Source organism: Gymnoscopelus microlampas, assembly GCF_963454915.1.
Source record: "Gymnoscopelus microlampas genome assembly, chromosome: 23".
In the NCBI taxonomy this organism is placed as follows: Eukaryota; Metazoa; Chordata; class Actinopteri; order Myctophiformes; family Myctophidae; genus Gymnoscopelus; species Gymnoscopelus microlampas.
The window spans coordinates 36,059,558-36,077,777 of NC_139960.1; the positions used below are offsets into that span (position 1 = coordinate 36,059,558).

Genomic DNA, 18,220 nt, shown 5'->3' on the forward strand with positions numbered 1-18,220 from the left:
TTGCCCCTGGCAACCAACTTAGCAGTGGTGTAAAGTAACTAAGTACATTTACTGAAGTACTGTATTTAAGTACAATTTTGAGTTGTTTTTTTTTTCTATTACTTTTTTTTAACTTTATTTCCAATTCTCTGTACTTTTATTTCAGGCAAATATCATAATTTTATCTCCACTACAATTATTTGAAAACTTTATAGTTAGTAGTTAGTAACTAGTAGTTACCATGTTGATTTAGATTTGTATTACTAAACCTATTGGCCCTTTGAACTAGGACACGCCCTGTAAATGGTTAGTCGGTTGCCTCACAACCAGAGCTCTGCCCACAACCAACCACGATGATCGCGCTGCTCCTGCAGTTACCGTAGCAACCAACTTTAGCCAATCACAGCGCGACAGAGCCCCACGGGCCATGGGACCATTACTCTCCTCACACAGCAGCTGCAAACTGTCATCTTTTACACAGTTTGTCGTCACACTATTTGACAGGTAAGAACTATATGACACTTTGTTTTATTCATTTTAACAATAACTAGCTATTATGGAATAATACATAGCGACAATAGTGCTGTTGTAGCAACGTTTAGCATCATTATCCACGGGACACTTTGTCGATTATAACATTAAAAACCAACCTAAAGAAGAGGAAGAAGCAGAAGTCAACCTGTTAGCTGTTAGCATTGAAGCTAACGTTTACTCATCCTCTAGATGTAAACAAGCTGCTAAACCAGGGGGTCCTCAACGTTTTTCAGGCCAAGGACCCCTTGGGAGAGAGAGAGAGAGAGAGAGAGAGAGAGAGAGAGAGAGAGAGAGAGAGAGAGAGAGAGAGAGAGAGAGAGAGAGAGAGAGAGAGAGAGAGAGAGAGAGAGAGAGAGAGAGAGAGAGAGAGAGAGAGAGAGAGAGAGAGAGAGAGAGAGAGAGAGAGAGACCCCCAGCATTACATATTGTATAAAATATATATATTTTCCCCCATAGATTTCATAGACAGCTTCATAGACTTGTTTGACAGCACTGTCTCATCAGTCAATGTTAATGTATATTTTCATAGCTTCTATTTCATATAGCTTTTATCATGAATTTATTTATTTATGATCATTTATATTGTTTTTTATTTCATAGATAGCTTTTATTTCATAGATAGCTTTTATCATTTATTTATTTATCTATGATTATTTATTTATTTTCATAGATAGCTTCATATACTTGTTTGACAAGGTAAACTGGTACTGTGGTCTATGTTGATGGAGAGAGTCTTAAGGTATATGCTGATGGAACAATGGAAAACTTGTCAAAGCAGATAACAATACATGATGAGTGATTAAAAGGAATGCAGTGTCACAATAGTTCGATGCAAAGGTGGCGGTGGCTAACTGTGATCAGAGAGGAGGATGTCTGATGGTGATGGTGAGGCTGTGGATCAAGGGTTTCTATGGATTATGATAGTGGAGGGTGATTATGGTTGTTATTGGTATTATTGGACACTTTGAAACGCTTTATCTCAACTAACGTTCGGTAAATCAGCTTTACTTGTCCTGTCCAGTTCTGCCCTCCTCTGGCTTGGTGCTCCTTCTCAACAGATGACATGCCAAGCCATCTGTTTCTTATTTACCTGCACCGTCCATTTTCCCACTATGCTCACTCACATGCCGTTGACTTTAATTGTTTCATTGTCTGACACACCTCATACACTCTATTAAATGTATTTTTAAAAAAATGTCATTTTCAGGGAATCTTGTTGTCCTCACATGATGCAATCGTGTATGGGTAGTACCACATACTATACCACATCTCCTGCAACATATTAATGGGCATGACATCCCAACATTTTATGAGCCACCAAAATTATTCAAACTCATTCAAATTGTATTTACAAAAACAGGATAATGATAACACAAATGCAAACAATGAAGCAGGCATACTGCCAAATAATGCAAATGTAAGGGAAACACAAATGCTCTCTGTGTGGCCATGCTCGGGTGTGGCCCAGGTGGAAGAAGAGAAAGAACAGTGGAAGTGCAGGTCTTTTATACTGTGGGGAGACAGTGGCCAGGTGTCTCCCCGACCCCTTCCTCTGATTACCTCCAACCCCACCCTCCAATCAGCACTGCAAGACAGTTAGGCACATCACAATCCACATTCCTGGCTTCACATATTTAAGAAGACAGACAACCTGTCCTGTGTGTGTGTGTGTGTGTGTGTGTGTGTGTGTGTGTGTGTGTGTGTGTGTGTGTGTGTGTGTGTCTGACCTTCCGCCAAACGTTGTCCGTTCTTCTCTGTGCAGGTGGTGAGCTGTTGGATTGTGGCTGGAGAAGATGCTGAGGGCTGGAGGTAAGGGCTGAGCGATATGACTTCAAGTCTGTACGGGCAGGGCAGGGGCGTTATTTGGGCTTCTAGGGGGTGGATCTGGGCTTGTAGATCGGCTATTTTAGCGACTTTTTAAATATGGCTTAAGTGGTAATTTATTTTGCCACTCTATATGTAGATTTTTTTTTTTTATGAAATGACGCCTCATATTACGATTATCTGAACCGGTTGCCTTGATTACGATTAATGAACGATTATAAAAGTGTTTTTTGGTGTGGTGATTTCTAAAAATGTGTCTTAGTCTGAAGTGGACTGAAGCCTGATTTATTCTTCGTTCATCGCATGACTGTGTCACTCGCCGAGAATAGCCGTTCTAGTAACCTTAGTGCGTCACATCATCACAACATGTTGTGAGCTTGTTGGTCGGCTATGTTTGGCTCGCATCGCCATAACATGACAGTATAAGTTTAACATTACCCATGCCTACGCCATTACATTGTTACAGCAATAGATAGGTTGGCAATGTCTATCAGATCAGATCACTTCAAATCAGACACAAATCTTTGTCTGGACAGTTTGGACAGTCGGTCCTAAAAGATCAGATTTGACAAATAAAAGGATTTGCCTGCAGTCTGAACAAAGCCTAGCAACATGACATGCAGTATCACTCCGACATGTAGATGCAGTAGAGTTTATATAATACCAAGTTCAAGTTCTTTATTGTACAACTCACTGCCTGGCTGCTACAGTAATGTTGATACCACCAGCTGTACTGCATGTGACTAAACACTGTCCTTGACAGCTAAAAAGAACTAAGGTTGTTTGCAATGGGTTTAGCTGTGCCTTAAAAAAGACTGTCCTTTGTTTGTCTTCTGTTCTGGTTCGGTCGCCAGGGGGGAAAGTTACACGCAGCAAAAGAGGACTCACACACACAAAAAATTGTTCAGACTAGAGTCTGGATCTTAAGTGTTTCAATTTCATATATTGCAGCGCTGTAATGGGGCCTTGACCAGCTCAGTGGCCTTGTGGTTAGAGTGTCCGCCCTGAGATTGGGAGGTCGGGGTTCAATGAATTCCCCGGCTGGGTCATACCAAAGACAAACAAATGGGACCCAATGCCTTCCTGCTTGGCACTCAGCATCAAGGGTTGGATTGGGGGTAAGCCCCTGTGACGTACTAGCGTCCAGGGGGTGTACTTGTATATCAAGCCTGCTCAAGCTACAGAAACAGGAGCTGGGCTACATGGCTCAGGAACCATTGGTTCTCAAGGCTGTTTACTTAATGGGAACAATAGAACTGGCACATCCGCTGGACGGCAGGTGCAGGACCAACAGTGGAAATATATAAGAGATAATGAAATCTGCACACTTACGTACATTTAAAAGAAGCTCCCAGTCAAGGCGTTATTAACGTTTCGACACAAGGTCTTCAGAAGACCTTGTGTCGAAACTTGGTGGCAGGAGCAAAGGACAGTATGATTGCATCAGGATTAAAACATATTTTTTTAATCATTTAGTTATAGTAGTTCAAGACCGGGATCACTCTCATTTTGTGTCTGGTGGTTCTATGAAGAATCAATGGGTCCACCTAGCAGCATTAACTTTTAATATTACATTACATAGTGTGCCATTGGTTTGATACAGTACAAAAAGAGTAATATTACAGCACGGTACATTGATCTGCTGTTCAGCATTCTGCTATTCGGAATATACTGTACCAGAGTTCAGAATTCATTGTTTGACTAATAAGGTGTGTGTGTGTGTGTGTGTGTGTGTGTGTGTGTGTGTGTGTGTGTGTGTGTGTGTGTGTGTGTGTGTGTGTGTGTGTGTGTGTGTGTGTGTGTGTGTGTGTGTGTGTGGGGCGTGTTGTTTTCACCCCACCAGGTGTGTTGAAGTTGGCCGTGATTATCTTTGTGTTCTTCCTGGCTGTTTTCCTGGCATTTGAGCTGTTTGAAATCAATACGGATTTTAAACTGGGGAGCATTTTCGGTGAGTACTGTTACAGTAGATAAACTCCTTGAACAACCTTGTGCCCAATTTTTAGTCCATTGCAGGACAGTGTTGTTTGCCAACAAGAACTGATCTTTAACCTATTTAGACCTGAGGCCGATTCTAAAAACAGTGAAAGCCTCATATGTCCAAAAGAACTGTTAACTTTTCAGGATTAAAATTTCAAAAGTAGCAGATTTACAAGCTCAAAACTAGAGCCATATGAAATCCGTGTTAACGGAATCGCGGACGGAATCGCGGAAATGACCAATAAAAATGGAATTGGAATAAAACACGGAATATTGCAGAATTTGAAAAAAAAAAAAAATCGCGGTAAAATATTTTTTTTTACCGCGAATTTTTACAAATCCACGGGACACCACCATTTTGCATGGCCACATCCTACTTTATAAACAGTAAAATCCACGTAGAAATAGTCTTAGAAAGACGATAGAAACAATAATACATGCGCGACGCCATTTTGCGCATGCTCAGACCGAAGTCACCGAATTATTTTGGGAACATTTTTGCGTATAACACAACAAGGGCCATGTATGGACTGTTATATCTTGAACATTTATTCATTTCCACTTACCAGACACTTTTTTTTATGGTAAAAATGAGCATAAAAAGCAAAATACAGAATTCAGAAATATTAAAATGGAAAAAACAGAATTTGGGAAAAAATAAAACGGAATTGGGAAAAAAATAAAACGGATTTCATATGGCTCTACTCAAAACGCGTTGCTTCAAGCCGAGTTTCGAGCTTGTGTATCTGCTACTTTTGATGCTTTTGCTGTGTGACGCTGTAGTATGATCAAGTAGGGCAGTGGTTTTCAACCCTTTTCATATCAAGGTCAATTATTTATTCGGTATTTGAGCCACAGACCACCGCTTGATGAGATTTAGCCTCTCAGACCCAAAACAATATTTTGTTTGTTGTCGTTGGATAAGATTTTGTCCACAATTCCATGCTGTATTGATGTGGTACTGTAGGAGAGATAACAGGCAAACTTTGATTAAAATAACTATGTTTTAATTAAGTAATGCAGATGGTTAACAATATTTTAACTCTTGAGACCTGCAAGGGTCCATTTGGTTTCATTTTACACTCTCAAGAGTTAAAGATCCATAAGGGTCCATTTGGTTACCAACTCTCCATCATTTAGCTGGGGACCACCTGGAACCCCTTCAAGGACCACACCAAACTAGAAAAAACGGCACTGGCCATAGCCCACAAGACAACGTGGGAAATTGATGCACCTGGCACATAGGACATATGTTGAACACGTTTCTGACACATGCTCTGTGTGTGACCGACCGTACCCTTTGCCCTAAGACATTTTAAACCGTCAAGGAATTGGGCCCTGGGCAGTTTATGTTGGCTATAACAACACTGTAGATCAAAGATCAATATACTGTATGAATCCACCTGATGTGCTCCAGCCTGGCTTGGAAAGATATTCGGAGGCAGATACTAAATAAAGGTGTAAATTTGGCCGATCACCAAAACATTATAAATCGGTATTAATCGATATAAATCATAATTTCTGGCTGATAAATGGGTGCACCCCTACCTAAACTCCAGCAGCATTTCTACCCCTTGTCTTCACTTGCATTTTAGTATGTTGTATTGTGTAACAACAAGCAGGCAACAGGAAGCTTTGGTGGAAGGAGTAGTGTGGGTCACAGACACAGTCAGGCCGGAATTGCAGTACAATGGCCAGGGGGGCTTTTATTCAGATAGCAGAAATAAAACAATAAACTTGAAACACAAATAATACCGGGCCGGGCCTCTACTCAGCTTACCGGTCCGTACAAAGTCGTTAGTTCAAGGCTGTCTCCCCAGACAGCTCTTCTCCCTCCAGTCGCCACATCTTGAGAAGATGGCCTAATGCAGGGGTCTTCAACAGGGGTCCTCAGAGTTACTACAGGGGGGCCGCCAAATCTTTGTGTGATAGGATTTTTTTTCCCTTTACATTAACCACTTGAACCCTAGCATCCCTATTCTGAGGAGAACTTTAGCCAAAAATAGCAGATCTACAAGCTCATATGAGCTTGTTTTCGCTCACATATGTTGTATGTTTTACTTGGTCAGTGTTTTCATAAGATGATCATCTATCTAATTTCCACAAATATGCTTTTTTGTCTCCATTGCGTTTCAGCCGGATCACCGACCATGGAGGAAGCCCGTAAGTATCCACCCCAATCATTATTTCACTCTTTTGCCTGATTTCTTTTAACAAATCTCTCTGTACATTCACATTATTGCCATTTTCCATCTTTTTCCCCCCCTTGACATTTCAACACAGATGTGGTATTTATAAGAAATCTAAAGTCAAGGCAACAGCATGGACGGTATAATGTATAGCATAATTGTCATAGTTGAGTCTGCAGTATGTACGTATATGTAGATCATAGAAAATCACTATAGATCCCTCTACATGTAAAGGAAAGTTCCACTGCAAAGCAACATTAAAATAATAAAATCTAAAGCAAATTTTACTCTATATGTAGTTAAAAGGGAATTTCTTTTGAAAATACCTCTGTGTGTACCTCAGTCCCAGACATTTCTTTTAGCTGCTTATTTCAATATTTAGATATTTGATATTCATTTGACTAGACACGCCCCCCCCCCCCCTTTATAAGCCCATTCAACTTTAAACTTAAAATCAGTGTTAGACTAATTGAAAACAAATGTCCCTGCTTCTGGTGACTGTTGATGTCCTTCTAATGTATGGGGAGACCTTCATTTTCATTTAGTTATTTCATGCCTGGACTTCATGGATTTCATGCATAGGACTCCCTGATGCAACATTACAAAAAAATTAACATAGTGGAATAACTAATCAAACTAGTAAAGTCTCCCAAATCATTAGAAGTACAATATCAGTCACCACAACCAGGGACGTGTTTTCAATGAGTCTCAGAGTTGAATTGTCTTATAAGGAGGGGGGGGGCATGTGTCTAACAAATAAATATCAAATATCTGGCATGCTTACAAAAGCCCAAATAGACATGAAGATGATCCCATACGTGTTCTAAAGTGAAATTTCCCATTTAGCAAAATGTCTTACAAATACAAGAGTAAATCCAGAGTGGACTTTCCCTTTAAAGGGTCGATATATTTTATGGGAACATTGTTGATAAGAGTATGATAACCTTTGATCATTCATGTGTGCTCCTTTGTGTGGATAGTTTAATAGTTGTGTGGATAGTTTTTTACTGGGGGTGTAAAAAACAACTACAGTAAGTGCTCATTTATTGAAGGACTTTTTGACTCTGCTGTCTGCTCACAGCAACATGGCCGGCGAGGAACAAATGTGGGCTGTCCAAGGCGTGTCCGGCCGGCCACTTCTCCTTCAAGATGGCCAGCGGAGCGGCCAGCGTTGTGGGGCCCAAGATCTGCCTTGAGGACAACATGTAAGAGAGATGAGATCATATCGTCGCTATCTCCATATTTAGTTTTTTTCCCCGTAAATTAACCCATTGAGACCTGTGGCCGATTCCACAAATGTCTTCTAAATCCTAACAGTTTGTTATTTTTGAATAGCCAAAGTGTAAAATAATGCTTTTTAGCTCAAATCTAAAAATGACACAGATGCGTTCCGGGTCTTAATGGGTTAATGTTTATAATGCATCATAGGCTGCATTCACTTTTCACCAAACACATAATAACCAAACTGGACGCATGTGGTTGTCATCTGTCTTTGTCAACATTTCCTAATGATTGATTAGTACAGTGCATGTTTATTTTAGGGAGTGTCTGTGTGTGTCTTTCTAGTTTTCCAAGGCATGGCACTCCCTTCAGGACATACAAGCTTACGAGTCCTAAAGCAACATGTCGCGAGCTTGTAAATCTGCTATTATAAAAAAAAGAAGCATTTTGAATGTTTGTATGGGTGTTCCTGGTGCAAAATATTTTCAGATGGCTTAGGAATGCGACAAAAAAAAAAATCTCCATGAATTCAAGGCTTCATGGGGTGTGTAATTGATTGAAAATAAGTAATTTATTTGGGTGAACTATTCCTTTAAGCCCGTCCCTTCCCTACGACACCCTGGCCATCGCTCCACACGTCCTAGACTCTTGTCCCACCTGGCTCCCAAGCTGTGGAATGACCTCAGTCAGGACTGCAGACTCACTCCTTGAGTCACTTCTTGTAGTCAAGTGGTTCCCAAACTGGGGGTCCCCAAATTATTGGGGGGGGGGGGGGGGGTTATTAAAAAAATAACAAATCCTTTTTATTAAAAAAAAAAAATGCTAAGAATGTTATTTAGATAGTATGTCGTTTAGACAGATGCTAGGTTTGATGTTTATCTGGCGTCCTAATTCCTTTTTTTTAGCAATAGATTGTTTTCCTTGGTTTACCTTTTTCGTTTGTTGACTACAAGGGTTCAAGTCATTGAGTGTCAGCTAGATGCTTGAATTATGAATTGTAGTTTAAAACGGGCCATGTTCTCATTGTGTTTCTTTCTTTGCCTTCAGACTAATGAGTGGTGTGAAGAACAATGTGGGGAGAGGAATCAACATCGCCCTGGTTAATGGTAACATCAAAACATATCTGTCTAAATACCTCCAAAAAGTTAGTGACACCCACAGTCACGAAACTAGAGGGAGCGTAAACAACAATCTGGTACCACCCACCCATAAAATAAACATGGGCAAATTCTCCTTCTACAGCACGGCCACCAAGGTATGGAATAGTCTAACCCCATCCCTCAAAAAATGCAGTTCGCTGGGCTCATTTAAAACAGCCCTAAAAACTCATCTTTCTGGAGGCCATAAGAGGAGGTAGCACCAGTTTCCCGGTAGACAGACGACCCCCCTCCCCTTTTTTTTTTGTATATATTTTTCATGCTTTTTTTTTTTTGTACATAGTGGTATTTTTTCTCTGTATTTTTTATGTTGATATTTGAACTGTTTGGTTGCTACTATATATGTCTATGACATTAATTCAAGGACCCCAACGGAAACAAGGACTTTTTTGGTCGGACCTTTTAGACAAAAGTATTATAAATGTAACTGTGTAAATGTAATTGTTTTACATTATTTTGCCTAATAAAAAATTCAATCAATCAATCAATCAATCAATTGGCTTAAGAAAAACTAAAAAATATCCATGAATTCAAGTCTAATTGACCAGCGTACCGGTAGGCAGCGGTTCCGGTAGGAGACACAAAGAGTCTTTGCTCTTGATTTGATGACCGCTGCCGGTCGTCAAATTATTGGCTTAGGAATGAGACAAAAACTAAAAAATATCCATGAATTCAAGTCTCCATGGGGTGACTAATCGATAGAAAAAGGGTCATTTTGGGGGTGAACTATCCATTTAAATCTCCTTTTTTGGCACATAATTGCCTGTTTACTACTTCTTTATTATTTTGAACCCTTAGATGTATCTCTAAGGTCTGTCTGTCTTATCCAACAGGAAAGACAGGAGAGGTCTCCAAGACCGACTTCTTTGACATGTGGGCCGGAGGTGAGGTCATTTTCAATGCTCTGATAAGGATTTGTTATAAACATGTATGTACAGTATGTGTGTCACACCATGAAGATTTCTGTGCAGTGGAATGACCAGTCTGTCTGTGATCCCTTACAGATGTAGCCCCCCTAATTAAGCACCTGAAGGAAATTCAAGAGGGGACCATAGTGATGATGGCGACATTCGATGATCCTGCAACAAAGTAACAACTATTTGAACAGAAAAAAATACATAATCCGTCCGATTTTTTTGTCCAGTACTGGTTTAAGTCTTTTGCAGTGGTGTAAAGTAACCAAGTACATTTACTCAAGTACTGTACTTAAGTACAATTTTGAGGTACTTTTACTTTACTGGAGTATTTTAAATTGTCTAATACTTTTACTTCTACTCCACTACATCTCAGAGGCAAATATTGTACTTCTAGTCCACTACAAGTATTTTTTTTACAATATTACAATAATTTTAATACCAATACTTTTGTATTTTTCAATTCAAGTCAATTTTGAATTCCGGACTTTTACTTGTAACAGAGTACTTCTACATTGCAGTATTGATACTTTTACTTAAGTAAAACATTTGAGTACTTTTTCCACCACTGAGTCTTTTGACATCTCCTTGATGCAGACTTAACGATGAGGCCAAGAAGCTGATCGCTGACCTGGGCAGCTCTGTGGTCAGCACCCTGGGTTTCCGGGACAACTGGATCTTTGTAGGAGGCAAAGGCATTAAGACAAAGAGTCCATTTGAGCAGGTAAGGACTGTTTCAGTTTTGAAAACAGTTTGAAGTTGATTTATGGATTTCAGTCTTTGACCATTATAAACGTTGCAAGAAGAAGAATGCAGATGACAAGTTGATGGCGGTCTGGAGCGCCCTGACTCCCACAGTTGGTCAATTTGCAATCTGACTTAAAATCAAGTGCAAAACAGACTCAACCGCTTACTGTAAGCCCCATATTCTTTGTTATACACTGAATAGTGAAAATAGCCGATCTACATGCTCACAACGGGTTGCAAGGCAACAACACCACGTTGTAGCTTTTACATCAGCTACGTCAGAATGTATTGGCTTAGGAATGTGACAAAAACATATATAATTCATGTCTCCATCGGGTCACTAATTGATTAAGAAAAAGTAAAGTCTTTTGGGGTGAACTATCCCTTTAATTGAATAATTGAGAAGTGTGGTTTTAAGACTCTTTTCATAATTTTTTTATTTTTACTGTATATATCAATGAAATGTATAATGGTCTAAAATCGATAAGTCTGATTAGCCACTTGAATCCCTAGCATCCCTGTTCTGGGATGAACACGCAAAAATAGCAGATCTACAAGCTCTCAACGTGTTGTGTTGTGAGCTCCTAGATCGACATCATGTGTATTTTTGACAATCGATTTGATAAAAATGTATATATATTTTTTATAATCAATGAAATTATTGGTATTAAACGTTGCGCCCTCAGATGTGATTTTGACATAAAACGCACTCTGTGTATGTGTTTAATCTTCCCAGCACATAAAGAACAGCGCAGACACCAACAAGTACGAAGGCTGGCCCGAGGTCCTGGAAATGGAGGGCTGCATCCCACAGAGACAGGACTGACCTTTTGAACTCCTGAGCTTTTTAACACCTAATCTTCCAAACACTCGCTCGCCCCCATTCCACGTTTTTCCGGCGTCCCGACAAGGAATTAATTTGCCTTTATTTCGTCTTCATCGCTTAAGACTTCTCTCACCCTTAACCACTTGAACCGCCAGCATCCATATTCGGTGGGCACTAGCCAAAAATGGCAGATCTACAAGCTCAAAACGCTTCGCTAAAGCGACGCGTTTTGAGCTTGTAGATCTGCTATTTGTTTTGGTGTAGATGGAAAAGAGTGGTCCAAGTATCGTTGTAAGTCAAGTACATTTCACTAAGACGAATGGGTTTAAGTGGTTATCTTCACCCGTCTTCACCGACCATGGAAGTGCTTCCTTGAACAACCTGTTTTCAGAAGGGATGAGAAAGCAACTGGATAGAAGCACCTTTTTTCTATTATGTGTGTGTGTGTATGTGTATGTGGCTTTAACCCATTAAGACCAGGAATGCATCTGTGTCAACTTTCGCTATTCAAAAATGGCAGATCTACAAGCTCATAGCTCGGCACCTAGTGCCGCGCTATGAGCTTGTAGATCTGCTATTTTTAGCAAAATCGCGAAAATGTGTGCAAATCTTTGAATATATATTATTGTTATTTTTAAAGCAAACATTTTTAAGTCAGATCTTTGCTTCTGGGGAGGTCCCTGGAACAACATATTTTGAGATGGGGGTCCGCGGCCAAATGCATATCATTTTGAGGGTCCTTTGACATGAAAACAGTTTGAGAACCACTGATATTATAGCAACATAAGTTTAGGATGTTTAGGATTTAGAAGACATTTGTAGAATCCCCAGAAGCAAAGATTTGAGTTACAAATGTTGGGCTTAAAAAATGTGTGTGTGTGTGTATTTTCAAAGATTTGCACACATTTTTCAAAAATCAGATCTACAAGCTCATAGTGCCGCTTACAGATCTGAACTATGAGCTTGTAGATCTGCTATTTTTTTGAATAGCCCAAAGAAATCTATACAATTACATAGATGCTTTCCCGGTCTTAATGGGTTAATCGAAACCTTCTTGCCAGGACTGGATGAGACAAACAGCTCCCCGAAGCCTTTTATTCAGCTGTCCACAAACAATAGGCTGAAACCAGCGCTATGCCTGCACATACTTCTCCATTCCTTTGGAATCATATTACATCTTAGGTGTTGGACACTAGTGACAGATCAGTGGCTGTTTGCATACTAACACATTACACACACACACACACACACACACACACACACACACACACACACACACACACACACACACACAGGTACTGTACTTCTTGAAACCTCTTTATCTCCATATTTCTTTTTTTTGCTCCGTAAATTAATGCCCTAGTACTTCATCATTACCACAGTGTCGCACAAATGTAGTGAACATAGCTGCAAGCTCTCAACGCCTCACAATGAGAGACGTCAGCTGTAGATGGGCTATTTTCACAACTTTAAATTTAAACTTTAAATTTTAAAATAACTATTGTTTTGGACATACAAGGTTTCCACCCTACGTAAACTCTCTCTCTATATATATATGATAGGACTAGTTGTTAAATACTATTTAGGGATCTTTAACAACTAGTCCTATTAAGAATCATATATATATATATATACACACACACACACACACACACACACACACACACACACACACACACACACACACACACACACACACAGTATTATTATTGCTCATTGAAATCATTTACTTTTTTACATTTTACCATCGACTCTTTAAGCTTTATTAATTTCCATTCTCACACAATTCTTTTTGTACAATATGTTTTACCAAAATGAGACTTAAAAGGCTTCTTAAATGAAACTCAGACGTGTCAAAGTGTGAGGGGTTTCCTTATGCTTGTTGTGAGATTTTGTTTAGAAATTCCCCGGTGGTTGGAAGATAAGTCATTTAGTTGGTTAAAGCCAAATGCACCAAATTCACTGTGAAATGTGTAAATATTAGTACAGGGATAGATCCAAATTGGAAGGATCCAGTTTATTAACATCTGAATATAAATGCTCTTGTTAGCTTTTGTCTTCTTTTTTTTTAAATCTTAAAACTGCTTTGTTGCTGGAAGTATTGTAGTAGTTTTAGTATGTATGCTAGTGAGCGTTTGTATCGTTCGTTATACAGTTTTTGTGTATAGAACGACCTCATACTCCTCTTGAACCATTTAAGGGCTGTGGATGTGGACAGAAATATGTTTTGAAAAGAGTCAGTGGAATCATTATGATTGATTTATAAATCAGTTTCTTGGACTTTCAAAACCTCGAAACCCTTAAACGGTTTAATGTTTCACTATGATAATAATTATTAATGTATAGTCCTTAATATATTTCAGTCAGAGTTGAAAAAAGTGTACGTAGACCATTGGTTGAGTTGAAAATATACACCTAATGTACATCATCTTACTTGTGTCTTCGACTTTTCCATTTTTTTTGTTTTGTTTTGCTAGGGTCGATTTATCCCTTCTCATCCCAATTTTTGTTATTCTAGAACAGTGGTTTTCAAACTTTTCATGTCAAGGACCCCCAAAATTATATGTATTTGGCCGCGGACCCCCATCTCAAAAATGTTTTGTTCCAGGGACCCCGATAAGCAAAGATTTGAGTTGGAAATGTTTGCTTTAAAAATGTATATATTCAAAGGTTTGCACATATTTTCACGATTAAAAGAAAATAGCAGATCTACAAGCTCAAAAATGATTGTGATGCTGTATTAACACATTGTGCTGGGGACCCCCTGGAACGCCCCCCAAGTACCCCTGGGGGTCCCCGGACCCCACTTTGAGAACCAATGTTCTAGAATGTCCGCGGGAATCATTTGAAAGCTTCTGCCAAATTATTTCAGGAAGCAAGACTATTGATGAGAGGAATAGTCTGTCCCTCTGAATGTATTGATGTAACCAAGGTTAGGCCTGTCACAATTATAACATAATCACCTAATCGCAATTATTTGAGGCAATCGCCATTATTTTTGCATAATTGTCATAATCGCTTCCATGTTTTAAAATGTTAATACATTTTCAAATATTTTCCAGAAATAGATCAAGAAGCTTACAACAATTCTAAGCTTGTAGATCAGCTATTTCTACATTTTTGTCAGTAATTTATTTATTTGTCTTGTCTGCCCCGTTTATATTATGCATCCTAAAAGGCAAACATAAAATAGAAATGTACAATTATTTGTGTGACAATTAATCGTCACCTTAAATGTTGTAATCGTGACAGCCCTAACCAAGGTGGTGTCCAGCTGATACCCTAGACCTGTCTTTACTTCCTGTTAGACCTGTTTGGCTTGTTGTGGCTAGTCTCGCCTCTGCCTAGCGACAGCCCTGGGGACTTCTGAATAAGGCTGTCAGTCACCATCATGGCATCTTTGTTGACCGTTAAAGCTGCACTATGTCTGTGTAACTTTCATCTTCTACACCCGGATTTCAACCCGGTTTCCTGCACAAGTGCTGACATTTTTACCATTGAGCTAATAGAGGCCTGCCTGCTTGCTCAGGGAATTTGTGTCAGATCCTGTGAATAGGTGAGACACAATCTAAATGTCTCAATAGAAGAGCGGGGAGACAAAATACAACCACCACAGTTATATCATATTAACATACTCTACCATACAGATTGGACAAAATTACATTTTATTCTTAAAATAAGTCCCATAGTGCCACTTTACTTGTCATACAAGTACTTGCCATTACAATTGGAACTTAGCCGATTTACAAGCTCGCAATATGTGGCATCACAAACCGTTGTGAGCTTGTAGATCTACTATTTCCACTATTTGAACAGCGGTGAGACTGGTTGCTGAAACTAAACAACCCCCCTCCCCCCCTCCGAAGAGAAGATTTGTGTTAAAAGCAAGTCGCATTTTTTTTAACACAAATGTTCAAAAATAGCAGATTTACAAGCTTGTGAGCTTGTAGATGTGCTATTTTTGAACAGCCAACACTAAGATCTAAAATTACACAGATGCTTTCCCGGGTTTTAATGGGTTAAAAAGCTGCGAGGTAGTCCTCAGTCTCTTGTTGAGTGAAGTGTTTGATCCATCTAAATCAGGTTTTAGAGCATACGTTGCAGTACATTCCTAGTATCTATGGTAAAAATAGCACAAACACAACATTACAGTATGCAATAAAGCCTGTCTGTTGTCATGTTTTCCATTCTAACCTGGCTTATTAAACTCAATAAAATACGGAACATTTGCTATCTTTCAATGGGAGACCCTTTACTCATGCAGTGCCATTGCATCGTTCTACTAAAAGGGATAGTTCACCCCAAAATGAATGTTTTCTATCGATTAGTCACCCCATGAAGCCTTGAATTCATGGATATATTTTAGTTTTTGTCACATTCTTAAGCCAATAATTTGATGACCGGCAGCGGTTCCGGTAGGAGACTCAAAGTTTCTCTTGACCGAGGACCCAGTCATCAAATTATTGAATTAGGAATGTGACAAAAACAAATAAATTCCATTAATTAAAGGCTTCATGGGGTGTGTAATTGATAGAAAATAAGTATTTTTGGGGGTGAACTACTCCTTTAATGATCTTCCGGAGGAACCTCCACTGTAAATTGAAAGCTGTGCTTGTTTGCACATTATTTTGTATGTGTTTTTTTCCTGTTAGAATAAGACAATGTGGCATTCTGAAAACATGCACCCTTTCTCTTTCCCTGATGACACGCTCTTGTCACCATTTGAAATGTTGTCGGTCCCGCTGAGAAACAATGCTCTGATTACACACACTGTATATGAATTTCTTGGACGTGTGTGATGATTTATTCATACAGAAATGGGCTGCGTCCCTCTATGTGAGTGAATGGGGGAAGTTTGAAAAACGTAAAAAAAAATAGACAATTTACAAGTTCACAATGTGTCCCGGTGCAACACGTTGTGAGCCTGTAGATCTGATGTTTTTGAAAATCTTTGCCTATGACATGCACAAAATAGGGATGTCAGGTTGAAAGTGGTTAATTGTAGAATTTGGTACTTAAATCTAGTCTAACAACTAAGATCTTCTCTTAAGGGGGTCCCTGGCACCAACTCTTTTCAAATAGGGGGTCTTTGACGTGAAAATTCTTGAGAACCACTGCTCTGTATGACTGCAGGTAAGACGGCCAGCTGTCAGAGAGAATGTGACGGGAGCAGATCTAACACTATTGTGCCTTAGCTCAATCAGTCTCCATGTGGGACTTTCTCTTGTTTGTTTTCATTTAGCCACTTAAGCCCTATATATGTTGTCATTCGTCGAATAGCAAAGATAGAGGATCTACACGTTTGCAATGAGTCGCGATGCAAGCTTGTAAATCTTCTATTTTCACTATTTTTTGCTGTTGTAAGATTTCCTAAAACCTGCAACAGCAAAAATGCTGAACAACTGCGTCCCATGGTTGTAACGAGATTGGATACAGTTAAACTCCTGTTGTCTTTCATGTAATATGTGACTGTCTGTTGTGAAAAATAATTAATTTGACTGATTAATAAAATTGATTTTCTGGAAGAAATGTTGGTAACATCATTTCTTGGCACTTTAAGCTTTGACAAAGAAATGTAGCCATGTGTTAAATCTATCCTACAGTATGTTGTGTACAGTGTAATTGAACAAAGTTAGTTGTTTAGGTCATTGGTTCTCAAAGTGGGGTCCACGGACCCCCAGGGGTCCTTGAAGGGGTTCCAGGCGTCCCCAGCAAAATGAGTTAATATCACACTACAGTCAGTTTAACCACCCTATTTTATTCTTAGGCTATTCCAAAAATAGCCGATCTACAAGCTCAACGAGTCACATTGTGTGTTGTTGTGAACTGGTAAAACAGCTATTTTTGAGAAAAAAAACTTTGTAATATTGTGTAAACATTTTGAATAATTTGTGTTAACGTTTTAACAAATCTGTGGCCAAATGCATATCAATTTGGCTTCCTTGACATCACAATGTTTGAGAATCAATCACTGGTTTAGGTTGTAAGTTAGATTAAGATGTCTGGAGATAGCATGGCATTTAAGCTTCGATCATCTTTGAACCCACCTTGACCAAGATCATTTTAAATTGGCTCAAGGTGGAGAAAATACTTTCTCTGTTAATGTTATGGACAGCTCATTACATTCTTCATGACTACGCTTTTTTTTAAATGTTAGTTTAAAGCAGCACCATGTAACTTTCCTCTTCTACCCCAGATTTCAACCTGGTTTCCTGCACAAGTGCTGCCATTGAGCCTAATAGAGCCGGCCTGCTTGCTCAGGGGATACATTGTCTCGGTGAGACACAACCTTTGACACGATCTAAATGTCTCAATAGAAGAGCAGGGAGACAATACAATCGCCACAATTGTATAAGTTTTCATTTTTATTTTAATTGTGTATTAACATATACAATTACATTGTGCCACTATAATTAATAGGCCTATTAATGTGTCAATATAAAAGCACCACCACAAGTGTCTGGTTGGGGTAAAAAACAACAACACTTTGTTTACATGACTGCTATCGAGTTGAATAAACTACCAATTAAAATCCATGACTGTACCACAGTGCAGCATTTAAACAGTGTGACAAAGTGGTTTATGGGTCAACATTGGGATACGGTTGGTTGCCGAGCTATTGACCCCCCCCCCCAGTCTTAAATGATATATGAGGCTGTTTTATACAAATTTATGAGATATATAAGAAGAAAATAACTCAAGAGCTAATATATAGAAATATTAGACATTTTATGTTGTAAAAAACAATATCCATATATTTGGTTGACAATATTTATAATTATCACATATGTTCAGCTTTGTTAACACACCAGCTTGCTTGCTCACTGTCTGTATAGCCACCTTTGAGGACCA

The 18,220-nt window shown here is 39.1% G+C and overlaps 1 protein-coding gene across 2 annotated transcripts; it reads left to right on the plus strand.

The window, feature by feature from the left end:
• Nucleotides 1–449: 449 nt before the first annotated feature.
• Nucleotides 450–16,897, plus strand: fam3c (FAM3 metabolism regulating signaling molecule C). 2 transcript variants are annotated; one of them, XR_014600255.1, is made up of 11 exons: nucleotides 450–483; nucleotides 2,276–2,322; nucleotides 4,181–4,285; nucleotides 6,451–6,477; nucleotides 7,585–7,708; nucleotides 8,772–8,830; nucleotides 9,715–9,765; nucleotides 9,886–9,970; nucleotides 10,393–10,519; nucleotides 11,279–11,820; nucleotides 12,386–16,897. XR_014600255.1 is itself a non-coding variant. In XM_084050483.1 (10 exons), exons 2-10 carry the CDS (start codon nucleotides 2,307–2,309, stop codon nucleotides 11,366–11,368), a joined length of 684 nt encoding a protein of 227 aa, XP_083906609.1. In that variant the 5' UTR covers nucleotides 450–483; nucleotides 2,276–2,306; the 3' UTR covers nucleotides 11,369–16,897. The 2 variants fall into 2 exon arrangements, 1 of the variants encoding a protein (XP_083906609.1); XM_084050483.1 differs by having other exon boundaries at nucleotides 11,279–16,897.
• The last annotated feature ends 1,323 nt before the right edge of the window (nucleotides 16,898–18,220 follow it).

What these genes read in the sequence shown, in the direction of transcription:
- fam3c (XM_084050483.1), top strand. An exon ending in TAAACTGGGGAGCATTTTCG is followed by an intron (nt 4,286 to 6,450) that starts GTGAGTACTGTT and finishes ATTGCGTTTCAG; the next exon opens with CCGGATCACCGACCATGGAG. An exon ending in ATCTGCCTTGAGGACAACAT is followed by an intron (nt 7,709 to 8,771) that starts GTAAGAGAGATG and finishes CTTTGCCTTCAG; the next exon opens with ACTAATGAGTGGTGTGAAGA.